The 13,866-nt window shown below is 48.5% G+C and overlaps 1 protein-coding gene across 1 annotated transcript in view; it reads right to left on the reverse strand.

The window, feature by feature from the left end:
- Nucleotides 1-10,874, reverse strand: part of STK40 (serine/threonine kinase 40) — an 11,597-nt gene extending 723 nt beyond the window's left edge. The window contains exons 1-7 of the mRNA XM_008944904.1: nt 10,765-10,874; nt 8,798-8,917; nt 7,721-7,806; nt 7,099-7,242; nt 5,890-6,117; nt 5,028-5,080; nt 1,952-2,067 (exon numbers count right to left, since the gene is read on the reverse strand). Of these exons, the coding sequence (XP_008943152.1) occupies nt 1,952-2,067; nt 5,028-5,080; nt 5,890-6,117; nt 7,099-7,242; nt 7,721-7,806; nt 8,798-8,909 (739 nt within the window). The 5' untranslated portion in view covers nt 8,910-8,917; nt 10,765-10,874. The remainder of the gene's footprint in view (nt 1-1,951; nt 2,068-5,027; nt 5,081-5,889; nt 6,118-7,098; nt 7,243-7,720; nt 7,807-8,797; nt 8,918-10,764) is intronic.
- Nucleotides 10,875-13,866: the final 2,992 nt, after the last annotated feature.

Below are 13,866 nucleotides of genomic sequence, written 5' to 3' on the forward strand. Positions count from 1 at the left end.
CCCAGGAGCTGCGCGACAGACGACGGATGGGTGAGCAGCAGCATGCACAAGGGTCAGAGCTGGGCTCCAGCACCACACCACCAACAGGGCTGAGGGAACGACTTCCTCTGACTCACACAGTGAGTCACTGCTGCAGCATTTGTTATTTGTACTAATTATTCTTTGCTTTATGTGCTCAAAAAAAGGCACCTCTCCCCTCCTCCTCCAGCTTTTCCTGCAGTGCCATTTCAGCAGCCACAGAACACAGGCTCTCTCTCAGCTTCTCCTGGAGACCCAAAGCAGTGACTAACCCCTCGGGCGTCCTCGCTTCCCTTTGCGCAGGAGCAAACACACACGGGGGTGCTCGGTCTGGGGGTGCTGGTGAGGCCTGGAATGTCCTCAGGTAACTTCCCCCGATGCCTGGAGGGAGCTGTGGCCCGGGCAGCTCAGCACAGCATTGCCAGGAGTGCAGGGGGAGCAGGGCCCAGGACACAGCCCGTGCCCCGGGGGTCCCCCCCAGCCTGCTCTGCCCACGGGCAGGCCGGACTGCCCACTGCCAGGGGAGCCCTGGGGAGAAGCCCAGGTGCCCACAGCCGAGCTGTGCAGGCAGGGAGGGTCCCAGGGTGGCGTCCAGGACAGAGCAGTGCCCAGGGTGAGCGGGAGGAAGCAGCTCAGTGCAGCCTCTGCCAGACACCAGCCCCCTCAGCCGCTCCAAGCTCCTGCGGAGCAGTTGGCTCCTATCACCCATCAGGTTACAGGGGCCTCAGGATATCCTGCAGAACAGGAAAGGCCTGCAAAAAACACACCTCCTGCCTGCCTCTGCTCCCTTCCTGGCTTAGTCCTGCCCAGGAGGGAAGCAGCCTCAAACCTGCCTGGCAGATCACAACGGAAGAGCTCAGCTACATTTATTGCTGTTGCCTGTAAACCTGACAACAAACTCAATGAGGGGAGTCCACTGGGCCTGGAAATTTCAGGATTAGCTCCCTCTGAGGGCATTTCTGAAATACAGTAATTCAGGAAACCATGAAGAAGTAACTCTGACCTTCAGCAGAGGTGTTTTCAGTACTATAGAAGCTACCCTCACATAAAAATGACAGACTTTCAACACTCTAGTCAAGCTCACCTGGGCAAAAGCAAAGAAACCTCCAAAAGAAAACCCACTAGATGAAGCCTTGGTGACTGCCCTGACAAACAGGACACCCACTGCTTGCTCAGCCACCACCAGCACAAAAACCAGCACAGCCGTGGAGTTCACTGAGGAGAAACCTCCTGAAGCAAGCAGAGACAGAACCTACGTGTGTTTCTGACAGTCCCAGGCACTGGAAACAGTTAAAAGGCAGGAGGACATTAGGGAAAGCTGTCCCTTGCCAAACTTCTGCTTAAGGCCTCTGCTGGAGAAAAGGCAGAGGCCAGACTGCTGGAGACAAGATCCAGCCTGAGCAGACTGCTGGTCTGGCCTGGTGTGATCATTCCATTATTTATAAGTAACTCCTCTCAGCTGGCCCAGAAGGTCAATAATAATAATTGCCTTCAGAAAGCAAGTGGCAGCTGCAGCAACTGCTCCTCTGTGTACAACCATTGACATGATGGTGGGATTTGGACCGACTGCCTCTTAGGCTGAGGGATTTACCTGCAGCTTAAGTGAAGCCTTGGGAACAAGATTCAGACAGGGGAAACAGAACATCTTGTCTGCAGTCAGACTTAGGAATAGGTGGGGAGCTTTTAATGACCTCTGAAGTTCACATTAGCCTTAAGAAAAAGGTTGCACTTGCTCTTTCCTTCCACACTTTCCCACTTGAAAAACAGACAGTGTCTCATAACATTATAAATTAAGAGGCTCTCACAGAAGGCAGGTTACATATGGGAACAGAACTGGATGGTTTTCGTTTAGTGTCAAGAGCCACAAAGAAGTTAAAGGAGTGCCAAGTGTGGGGCTGTGAACTTCCCCTGAGGAGCAAAGTGTGCTGCCTACCACTGAGCACGTCTGGGCTGATGTAGGCAGGGCTCCCTCGCTGGTCCTTCAGCAGGTCATCCTCACTCACCAGGTGCTTGCCAAGACAGAAGTTTGTGATGGTTATTCGATGAGTCCTGGGAGAAGGAGAAAGCATCAGTGAACAAGGGCCTGCATGAGCCAAACAGCACTGGTGGGGGGGTTAACACCAGAACAGAGATGTGTGTCTTAGCAGGCTTTTTAGGAAGCTTGAAGCTTGAAAAGACGAGTGGAGCTCTAAGATCAGCTCCCTCCTGACAGGGAGGGATCCCACAGCTGTCAGCACAGCTTGCAGGGCTCTTGCAGGGACAATAAGGAATCTCTTTTGCAGCTATGGACAACACCTACACCCACCCTGTGTGGCATGTGTGAGTGTGGCTGTAAGCACAAGGTGCTCATGTAACCTGCCCACCCTGCAGCCACCTTTTGGCCAGGCTCCCAGGAGCAGCCAAGCCAACAGCACCCTGCAGGCAGCACAGCACCATGACCTGCACTGCTGGGCTTGCTGACCACTGCAGGCATGAGTCTTACCAAAGTAGAAGTCTAACAGCTGATTCTCCCCTACACTTTCCAACTGCCATTCTCTTAAGGCATCTTCTCCATACATTTTCTGGAAGCTGAGGGAAAATGCCCTGCAGGAGGACAGCCCCAGGCCTGCCCTCCATGCACTGTCAGCAGATGAGCTACAGCAGCCTGGATCCCATTCAGTGCAACCACTTCTGTGTTACCTGAGAGTCCCACAGCAGGAGTCTGGTGGTAGTTTTACCTGATTTGCAGGACTATTCTTCACATGAAAGTACACAGAACAGAGAATGTCTAATCAACACCCACAGATTCTCCTCCAGAAAAGGAGAGAACTGCAGGTACACACCATTTCTCTAAGATGTCCCTACTTCCCTATGGTATTGCCAACTTCAATTAATTTTTTTTCAGGGAAAGTGAGCTCATTACAAAATTACCATCACATCTGATTTTCTATATCACTGAGATAATTTGGATTTTTACATACAACCTAAAGGACTGAACAGAAAACACTGTCTAGAAGATTTCTATATACTATATAATACTATAGAAGAGTATTACACAACTAGAGCCTAAGAACATGAATTAAGTCCATCAAAACAACCAAAAAATACTTCCAGCAAATCTCCCAGAGAAGTGAAATAAAACCCAGCGTAGGCTGGCAACAGAGCACTGATTAAGAAACACAGACTGGTGTTTAAGAGGTGTTAGCTTCAGCTGTCAGGAGACTTCCTTGGCTGAACAGCAATCTCCAGGATTTGTTGGAGATTTCAAAGACTAAGTGTTCTAAAGGACACTAAAATGTTCAGGGTTGCTTGGGTTTATTCAGTCACTGACATTTGATCTAATCTATAATCCTCCAACTACTGCACTGGCTAACTGGAAAAAACTTGTGAGGCTTTAACTTCCACATCTTGCAGGGGACAATGTCTGAGGGATCTTCACTAGCCCGAGGGGTAAATGCCAGGTTAGGGCTTTGCAGTGGTATGAAGCTGCCTTTGCTCCCCTGCCAGCAGAGCAGACCTGGCTCTTCAGTGAGCACAGCTGGAACAGAACAAACACTTCTCATCAGCCCAGGCGGCTGGTCCTCTCCATGGTGATCTATTCTTGTGCCTCACCCACCCTTTCAACATGACTCACTGCTGTAGAGGCTACGGATTTACCTCAGAGCTGATGGTCTTGCTAGTAAAAAGCAAAAACATAGCATGTAATACCAAAAATGACTTTGGCAAGTGTGTTCACAAAGCTACAAACATCCCTCCCCCTCCTGCTAGCAGGGGCCCCTTGTGCAGCTCTAGCAGTGGATGCTCCACTGCACACTTTGCCTAGAGAAGAAGGGGAACTCTGGGGGCATCCTTTGAAGCAGCAACCTTTGTCTGCTTCCTCCTAGCAAGAAGGAAAATCAAAGAGGCAAACAGAAGCTAGATTCATTTTAAAGCAGGTCTTTAGAAAGAACCTAAAACAATTTACAGGTGGCCCTGAAAAGAACCAGCTGCCATGTGCACCTGGGAACCAAGAAGTTCAACCTCAGCCAGTAAAATCTGTTTGCTTTTAAACAGTACTAGGGAGGAGAAAGAAGCAAGTGGTGACCACAGTGACCTTGCATGTTTTGTACAGACTTTGGAAGCCTGCAGACCTAAAGCCTTCCAGTTTTATATTCATTCCACAGAAAACCAGACAGTGTGAAAAGACAATGAATTCCACTCATTCTTAAAGTTAGTGCAAAATATTTAGCTAGTAATCTAACGCTGAAGGACGCGGCAGAGTATCTGAACTGGAACCAGCTTGCCAGCTAAATAACCACACAACCCAGGACAACTAAATCACTCCAAGGAGCCACCAAGCAAAGCAGAAGCCACCACCAGCTGCCTCTTGCTTGTGCTGACCTCCTGCCCCACCGAGGCCACTCGCTCAGCTCCAGGGGGTGTCAATCTCTCCCACTCCTGCACAGCCTCTGAGACACCTCGGACACCGGGGTGTGAGGAACTGAGGCCTGATGCAAGGCAGCAAATGGAGCAGGGGAGCTACTTCAAGCACAAACACCAACCAGACAGAAGAACTTTTGTTTAGATAAGTAAATAGTTTACAGCTAGCAAAAACACAGCAGTGCAACAGTAAAAGATTGAACACTGCTGTGATTATAGCACAGACTGCAGCGCTGGGAATCGCTTTCACACAGGGGAAGTGAATAATGTGAACAGAACCACTTAACACATTTTAATCCTCTTAAAGAAACCATTCTTTTCTAGGTTTCTGAATTACTGTAAGATTTAGTTTCCAGAGGTTAGACTCCAAAAAGAAGTGCTGATGTGAGGTCACTACGCTTGGTGGAGGAGTGAACTATCTAGGTGGGCCTCAGTTTTTGGAGATTAACTAATGTGACTTTGAGCTGGGTTTGAATTTTTGTGCTGCCTGCTTCCAGCTCCCTCACCCTTCTCTCAAGGAGTGCTGCCTGTGATCGTGTTCCTAACAGAAAACTGCTTCAGGGAAGGAACATCAGACAACTGCCAGAAGAGCAGCTCTCCAGCAGACTCACCTTTTGTTTAGCACCATGTTTCCTAGTTTCAAGTCTCTGTGCACAATATTTTTCTGTAAAATATATAATAGCAAAACATGAGCAAAAGCATATTTGTTATAGAGGTATAAATTCAATACTTGCACAAAAGCACAAAGTATTCTTTGAAATCCTGCCATCTTTAATTCTCAGAAACAACAGATCAGGGTTTCAAGGTTGCATCCTGGATACTTTGTGCCCTTCATTTTTGGTTCCGCTCAGAAGGTCAGAACAAGCAAATCTGCTACTTTGAACACAAGGACAGACTTGACTGAACCTAAAAGACCCAAAAGTCCAGGCCCAGTAAGGCCAGTATGACGACCATTCCCCCAAAAGCTGCATGCTCCCCTGCTCTGCCAAGGAAGGATGGCTGTCCCTTGTCACGGGGTAAGAAGTGAAGCATCAGCAGAATCTATTTTTGCTACAATAATTTCTAGTTCATTGATCTCAAACTTGCAGCTTGAGGTTCTGATCTCATAAAGCAATTCTTACATTGTGATTTACTTTGTTTCAAAAGGAAATAGCTTGAAGTGTTTCCTGTATTTGATTAGCCTCTCCTCTCCCCTTCCACCACCCCTTTCTGAGGTTAGAACACTGTGGTTCACCTGATCTGCATCTCCTCCAGCTGGCCCCTCTCCACAGTCAACAAACACTATGTTATGATGGAGAAACCCGAGGGGAGGGCAGAGAATGCTCTTTTATGGCCTCTTACCCAGATACTATTACAGGGAAACTGCTGAAGCCTCCATCCTGTTACCCTGCACAAGGAAGTTTTCAAACAGCTATTGTACTGATGTGGGAAAAGTGTCCCTTCCAGTGCTGAAAGGGGGAACAAAGGTCTCACCTTATGTAATGCTTCCACCACTCGTACCACGTCATAAAATATCACCACTGTCTCCCTCTCGCTGAGCCTCTTCTCCTTAATGACATAATGCTGCAGATTGATCAGATCTGCAGTTTTGTCACTGAAATCATGAGCACAGAGACAGTCTAACACCAGACAAATGCGCTTCTTCATTTTTCTGACCATTCTGTTGGCTTCTAGATCTTCTATAATTTCACAAGCTCGGTCCTATAGGGAGGCAAACAAATGAGTAACAGTTCAGGGAAGCTCTCTGGGCACATGGACTGACATACACAGTACTAGAGAATAACTAAATACATGGTGACCCCAAAAGAAGCAAATGCAACCAAAGCGCTTCACCTTTGCCCTGAGTTGGGATTTCAGAAAGACAATACATGATCTCTACTTGAAGAAGCCCAAGAAAGTCTGTGCTGTTTGGCTACGAGTGTCTACCAGCTCTGACACTGTTTATATACACACAGGCACCTTTGGATGAAGCCTAGAAAAACCCTACAGTGTGGTACAGACACTGTGGATCCAGGGATCCAAGGGGCTGTTAACGTGAAGAACAAGTCTTAGACACAATTAGCAATTCTTCCAGACCATTAAACAGGACACAGCCAAGCTGGACATTTGGCTTATTTAAGATGTAGTACAGATGGCCTCGAGTGGGAAAGCTGCTGACAAAATTTAACGAGCAGCATGGCAACACCAACATGCAAAGCAGTGATGCCCTCAGCCCATCACAGCCACAGTGGGCTCCGGAGGCAGCAGCAGCACAGCTCACTCACACCAGACATGGATCAGCACACTGACTAGTGCAACTTGCTGAAACAGTTCCCTGGCAGTCTGTCCCCTCTCAGAAGCTATCAAGCAGTACAGAGATTGGAAAGCACAAAGAGGGTGCTCTGTGGACACAAATTCAATCACCGGTGAAGTGGCTTTTCTCCTGTTTGAAGGGGACACTGAGTGCCTGTCCCAGCTCTGAATGTTCTCACATTTTCCAAATCACAAACCCACTACATCCCAATTAACCCCCAGAAGCCCCCACCACACGTGTGCTTGAAGCAGCAGTGGTTCATCTCAGCAGTGTGCTGGTAATTGCTTAAACACAAGAAGGGGGTCAGCACAAACCATACAGCAAACAAAAGCAGCTGAAGGCACCAGCAAGGGCTGGCACTCCCCAGCCTGGACAGTGACCAGCCGTACCTGGAAGAGCCCATGATGATGCACCACTCCCTCCTGGTTGTGGAGCAGGGAAAGGAGAGAATACTCAGTGTGCAGCAGCATCTTGCCCTGTCGTTCCTCCTGGGTTTCTATTCCTTTGTCACCCCTTTCTTCTAAGGTGAGAATCTTTGGGAAAAGGGAAAAGACCTTTACAGTTCCCAGATAAACCAAATGCCTCCAAAGCTTTTGCATTGTGGGTATTCACATGTGTCTAGCAGCTGATGCAATTGCTCTGCTCTTTGCATCCTCGCCACAAACCTGTCTGAACTAAGATCTGTGCAGAGCACACAGCACGAGCTCCACCAGCACAAACACTGCTCAGGTGACTTCCTGCAAATATCCCAGTGACCTTCCCACTGGACCCACTCCTGTTTCAGGCACAGTGGAGCAGATCAGAGGGCTCCAGGAGAGCAGCACAGCAGGCACAGAAGGCCCATCTCAACACCAGATGTACACCTGGCAGAACTGCCCTGCTGAGGGAAGGCTCCAGAGCCACCTCTGGTGGCACACGGGGTCAGCCCATGGCACAGGCACTCGAGGGCTTCTGCCACAGCAGCCACGCTCCCAGAGCCCCCGGGGTCTGGGACCTCTGCAGTCTGCTTACCTTCAGCTGGTAAAAGTCATCGGTCCCATCCTTTCTTGCCAAACACTGAACAATACTTGGCACAGGGGAGTTACCTAAACGTGGACCTAGCAGCACAAAGCAAAAACAGACTTGTTTTCCTTTAAGCAGCAATGACTAATTCAGGGTTACATCAGTCTGCAAGTGCCACGCAGTTTACACTCATTTAAGTTCCCTTTTTTCAGGAGACTAAGTGCTTTTCCACAAATTACCAGCTAAAGAAAAAAAAAAAAGGTATTGAGCTCTGAAACCTTTTTGGACATTCTTTCATTTGTTCACTAGAGAAACATTTAACCAAAGCCCACACACGGCCCAGCTGTTTTCAGAAATTCAAATTTCTGCATGCCTGAACCGTAGGGCTGTTACATTTACCAGCAACACCCATGGCAACTGCTGGTGCCACACCTCTGAGCCCAGCTGCCACCTCTGCAGGGATGGCTCAGGTACACAGGTCAGTCTGAGTTTCAGGTTAACACACAGTCTCCACTCTCCAGTTTAAATCAGCTTCCAATTGATTATCCATTGGTTCCCACCGTGAAGCCCCTGATGTTTTTCACAGTTTATGTAAGTAGTTCTGAACTGACAACCATTCTAGCAACTCTCAGAAGCTGGCAGACTGCTCTTGCCTTGGCACATTTCACTTGTAACGACCACTAGCGTGTTACTAAAATGCCTACAGCATGTTCCAGGCAAGCAGGGTTGAACATCTCACTGGGGCTCTAGCCAGAAAACCCCCTGAATGAATTGGCTCTTAAGGTTTAAGAATGTAGTTAAAAACAAACAAACCAACCAACCAGAACAACCAAGGGTAAAAGCAAGGGCTCAGACTGATCTCCACTGCCATGCCTGCCTGGCTGTGCTGGTATTACACATCTCAGCTTGCCTGGCTGCAGAAGCTCCAAGGGCTGCTGCCCTGCTACACCAAGCAAACTGTGTCTCACTCTGAGGTGAGACACTAAATTACACCCCTGCTTTGCCTCGTTTTATAGCACCCTTTATTTTCAGTTTTGCAATCAGCAGCTACCTTGAAAACTGCAGAAGAAAACCCTCCCTGCTTACCGAGTATGAAAGGCCCAGCTCTCTTGGCATTATTTCCAGAAATCCCTGCACAAAGAGCTTTTGCCTTAGTGGATGTTTCCCCAGCTCCTCTGTCTGATGCTCGCCGCTTCATCCTCGGCTCTTGAAAGAGAAAGGAGATCACATTTGATGAGAAACAGAGTTAATTCCCCACACTATCCCTTATTTTGTACTGCAAGGCTTTCACCTACTGATGCTCTCATGTCTCTGCCCACTTGTGTTTCTGCAGAAAAGCCACAGCTCGTTAGTGATAGCCCTGCTGTGGGCTGGAGGCTTAATGTGTTTCTGAAGGTACAAATCAGCCTCGTTACCCAAAGCAACATTTCCTACAACAGTTGTCTGAGAGACATAGTGGGAACAAGTCAAAATAAGTAAAGCTTGTTTTACAGCAAAAACAAGTTTGCAAATTAACATATTTCAAAAAACTCTGAAAGAAAATGCCCCAGTTCTGCCTCTGCATGGATGTCTCACAGAGGACGTCCCACCAGGCTCCACACCAGCTCTCCCAGAACTTGTTTAGCTCAGGTCTGCTCCTCAAACATCCAAGGACACACAAAGCTAACTGACCAGCAAAATGAACAGCATCTGCCACCTTTTCCAGCAAGGGCACAGGAGACAGAAACGAGCTAGTTATTGTGAGGTTGAGTTAATCTAACAATATTTTTCAAAAAAGTGAGTTTGGTCTTAAAATAATGCCCCCCCTCTTTATACCTCTCCAGGCTCTAACCTTCCCACTACATTTCCATCTATCTACATCCAACACAGCTGCAGTTTGGAGTCCAACATATAAAGCTATCATTCCAGCCTCCAAGTGCAGGAATTGATGCTTTGTTGGGAATTAACACACTGTTACCTGCCTTTAATGGCTGTTCCAAAGGCAGGAAGCAGCGTGGTGCCAGTGCCCACATCTCTTGCACCACCACCCTGCCTCCACCTAGTGAATGTGAATCTCATGCTTTGCATCCAAGCACTTATTCAAAGTCCTCACATCACTACAATTCAGCACAAACAACTAAAAGCTTGACTAACTCCTACTTATAAATTCAAGCCTTTGTGACTAAAACACTTCTTCCCCAAAGGAGAGTCTGGTTTCAGCTCAGCAGAAGAGCTGCCTGTGTTTGCTGCCAGGCCTTCACACACTCGCTGCAAGTGCAAATCAGCTCCACCAAACCAAAGTTTGTTTCCAGTACCTCTGCTCTTCACCTTTATCTCTTGGAAAATAGTTTTGAAGACTTTCACAAATATCTAGAGATTAAAAGCTCGTGTTCTAACACTCCGAAGGTTTTTATTTTTGGGGAGGGGGTGTGTGGGAGAGAGGAGGGAGCACAGAGCCATTTTCTTACTCTGAGAAAGTCAAAGCCAAGCCCCAGTAGTCCCTAAGAGGTTACTACAGCAGACTGGGAAAATATTTTTAAGTTGTACTTATTTGTTTTTTAAAAGCCCCAGTGTTTCACCATGTAAGAGACTGATAAATCACCACACTTTGAATGAAGTTTACCCTCTGGCAGTCCCACCCTCTGTGGATACAAGCGTGATCTCACTGCATTAATTCATCCAGCAGTACCTGTCACCGAGATCAGAGATGGCAAGAGAGATACAGCAGGTCTCGAAGCAGACTTTGCATCCCTGCACCACCAGCTTTCACCAGCACTCAAACCTCAGCAGAGAAGAGTCAGCAGGCCCAGCCAGCTGAACAGAACAAAGTCCCAAACCCTATATGCTGCTCATTCTCTTCATGCCTCATCCCTGACCTAATCTTTGATTGCGCCTCATAAAATCCTCCACTCCTTGCAACATCGTCATCCCTGCTGGAAACGTGTGAGTAACATTTCCACTGGAGAAACCCCACTGCACAGAAACTCTGAGATAATGGGGGTTGTGCAACCCGGCCGGATGGGGATCGCTGGTGCCAACGGCGTTATCGTAAACAAAACAATCTGAGGACTCACGTAGTTCAGCATCAACTGTATCTGTATTCTTCTTCCAAACTAGGTTTTCCAACGTCTCAGGAGACAGGAGTCATCACCCTGGAGAAGGCTGGATGGTCGAAAGGTCGAGGACTCTGTAATGTGAAATGAGATACACTTGATGCTGTGGTTCTGGATTGTTCTTGATTACGATAACGTGGCATGCACCAGAACTCCTGCAGCTCCAGACACCTGCACGGGGCGTGGCTCAGAAGGGACCTGAAGCTCCTGCTACCACGGGAGAGAATAAAAGGGCTCTGCAAGTTCAGTCCCCAACGAGTCACAGATGCATGGCCTTGCACAGCAAGACAAATACAAGTGTCAACGAGCTCCAGGCATTTTGTGACGCAAGACAGACCTCCAGAGCAGGAACAGTCTCTGCTGCAGCCTCACCACAGGGTGCTCCCTTCCCTGGTTTTAACAGTATCTTAAACACACCCAAGGTAGCAACGGGGCCACAACACAATCTGCACCACTGGAAGCAATATTTAATCCTTACAGCCTGGAATCCAACAGAACAATTTCTGCAAAACACAAAGAAGAATGAATTGAATTTTATTCTTATCAAATCCCCACTGCAAGGTAATTCCTCCCTACAATTTATATCTGGCCTCTTAAAAATAATCAAACTAATTCAACTTAAGTTCAGTGCTGCTTAACAGTTCATCTGGTCCCATGAAAAAGGAGAAATTCAGGGTTTAAATCAGACGCTCTAGAATTGAATCTACCACATGAATCACAGAATGGTTTGGGTTGGAAGGGACCTTGAAGACCACCTAATCTAACCCCTCTGCCATGGGCAGGGCCAGCTCCTGCTAGACCAGGTTGCTCCAAGCCCCATCCAGCCTGGCCTTGAACACTTCCAGATGCTCAATTTAACCCTCAGATACTGCACGTGTTACACATTTGTTAATCCAAGCTGCTTTCCTTTGCCAGTAAATACACTGGTATTCTATACTGGCTTAAATATTGCAGCTCTGACACAGAATGCTCACAAAGCAAGTGAGAAAAGCACAGATATAAACTCAGTGCTCACAGCACCATCCACCCAATCTCCCTGCTCCCTACTCAGTCCCTGCAGCATCACCAGGCAGCAGAGCCCCAGAACCCCACAAAACCCTCCCGAGCCCTCAGCAGCACCCAGAGCATTCACATGTGAGCGCCTGAGATTCCTCCGAGGCTGGAAGGAGGGATGGGTGGATGGAAGGAAGTCCCAGAGCAAAGGGACAGCTGCTGTGAAAAAAGCAGGAAGACTGTTCCCTTTTCTGTGCATTGTGCAACCCCAAACAGAGCAAGGAAACTGGTCAAAGGGACACGGACCAACTTGTGTAAGCCTCCTGCAGAGGAGTGGCAAGCACTAGGCATAGGCCTAAGAACAGGATTTTGAGAGGGTTTAATGGAAATCTTAAACCAAGCACAGCAATGCAGGAGCCCCCCAGCCCCACTGAGCCAGCGGCTGTTTCCTGCCTGCAAACCCATTTAACCTTGGCTGGAGCTGGGCTGATGCACAGCTCTGATTTCAAGGGGCTTCACTGCTGAAGTACTCCCCATACAAAGCTGGTACTGCTCAGACACCAACAGCTGGACTACATCCTGGAAGAACAAGCTGTAAGTTCTAGACAAAAGCCATAAAAAACTGGCCAGCTTAAAATGACTGAAGTGGAAAGCCAAGGCAAGAGCAGCCCTTAGTGCTCAGACCTGGAGCGGGACCCAGAGCGAGCTGGGGGGTCCCGTTAGATACTGATGTGGTGGGTCCACCACCCCAAACCCCAAACTGTACCAGCTGAGCCAGACCACCCCCACTCCCCGTGCCACCATCTGTAACAAAAATGGTCTGGTCTCTCTCACACAGGCAATAAAGTCACAGGTCTAGCACAAGAATTCATTACTTGATTTTAATGTGATACATGCAACATATCAAACCTCCTACAGGAGAAGTGTCTAAAGCTTCTTACTGTGCTATGACTTTCATAGATAATTTAGAGACCTAGATGCATCTTTTAATTATGTAGCTTCAGGAAATTGTCTAATTCCCAAATTACCAGATGATGTTCCAGTGCCCAGCATAACAACAAAAGAAAACAAGAGAGAAGGAAATGGAGCTTTTCATCTCAGATTAAAGAACAAGCAGGTCCTGCAGTCCAGCAGCCGTGGCCAACAGCTGGAGCAGGAAAAAAAAACCCAGTACCTTTGGGGCGTTACCAGGATTACTCAGCAGCACAGAAACTAGTTAAGACACTGGAGCAGCTGATACAGCCTCCGCAACACTTTCGGTTGTTTTATCTTGCAGCAAGGGGACAAAAGGAGTGAGTTGGTGTTTATGCTCCCTGGCGGGACAGGCAGAGCCCTTGTGGCCCTGCCCCACTGCCACAAGCCAGCCGGGCCCTGCACGATGGCACTGGGATGAGCTGGCAGCTGGAACCAGCAGGGGATGGAGCCCACCAGTGCCTGCTGGAAGCTCGGGGCTGTTGGACAAGCTCCTTCAGCAGGGGGCTGACACAGCTAGAGGAAATCTACCTCCGGGAGTGTGGGTGTGGCAGGGGCAGCCCGAGGAGCTGTGCTGTGGCTGCACCCACTCGCCCCAGTGCCCGAAACCCATAACTCCTCACCTGGAAACACGACGGGGACGTGGGCTGCTGCTTGGGCCTGTGCCCAGGACCACTGAGTCACTGCTCCCCACGCCCTCAGCACCAGGCTCAGACCACCACGGCACAAGGGAAGCACAGTGCTGCTCCACACTCCCCAATTTCCCACCTCCCACCCCGGAGAGAAGACCTGCTGCCCAAAGCAGCAGCACTTCTGCCCTGCTTTCTCCCCAGGAGACAAATGCTGCAGCATTTGGGATGAAGCTGGAGACCTGCTCCAAAGGTTTGCATCCCACCTGGCCCATCTACTCTCCTCAAAGCCAGTGCAGGCCTCAGCTTTTGCCAAACTGAAGCTAAAGAGCAGTACCAGGCTGCACCTTTCATCACCTAAATAACACACTGGGTAGTATTTATCAGTGACAACTTATCAAAGATCACATTTAAGCCTGGCTCATGGCAAATTCCAGCTCACAAGAAGTTATGTTGGACGCCACCTAAA

Source organism: Merops nubicus, unplaced genomic scaffold, assembly GCF_000691845.1.
Source record: "Merops nubicus isolate BGI_N331 unplaced genomic scaffold, ASM69184v1 scaffold30497, whole genome shotgun sequence".
In the NCBI taxonomy this organism is placed as follows: Eukaryota; Metazoa; Chordata; class Aves; order Coraciiformes; family Meropidae; genus Merops; species Merops nubicus.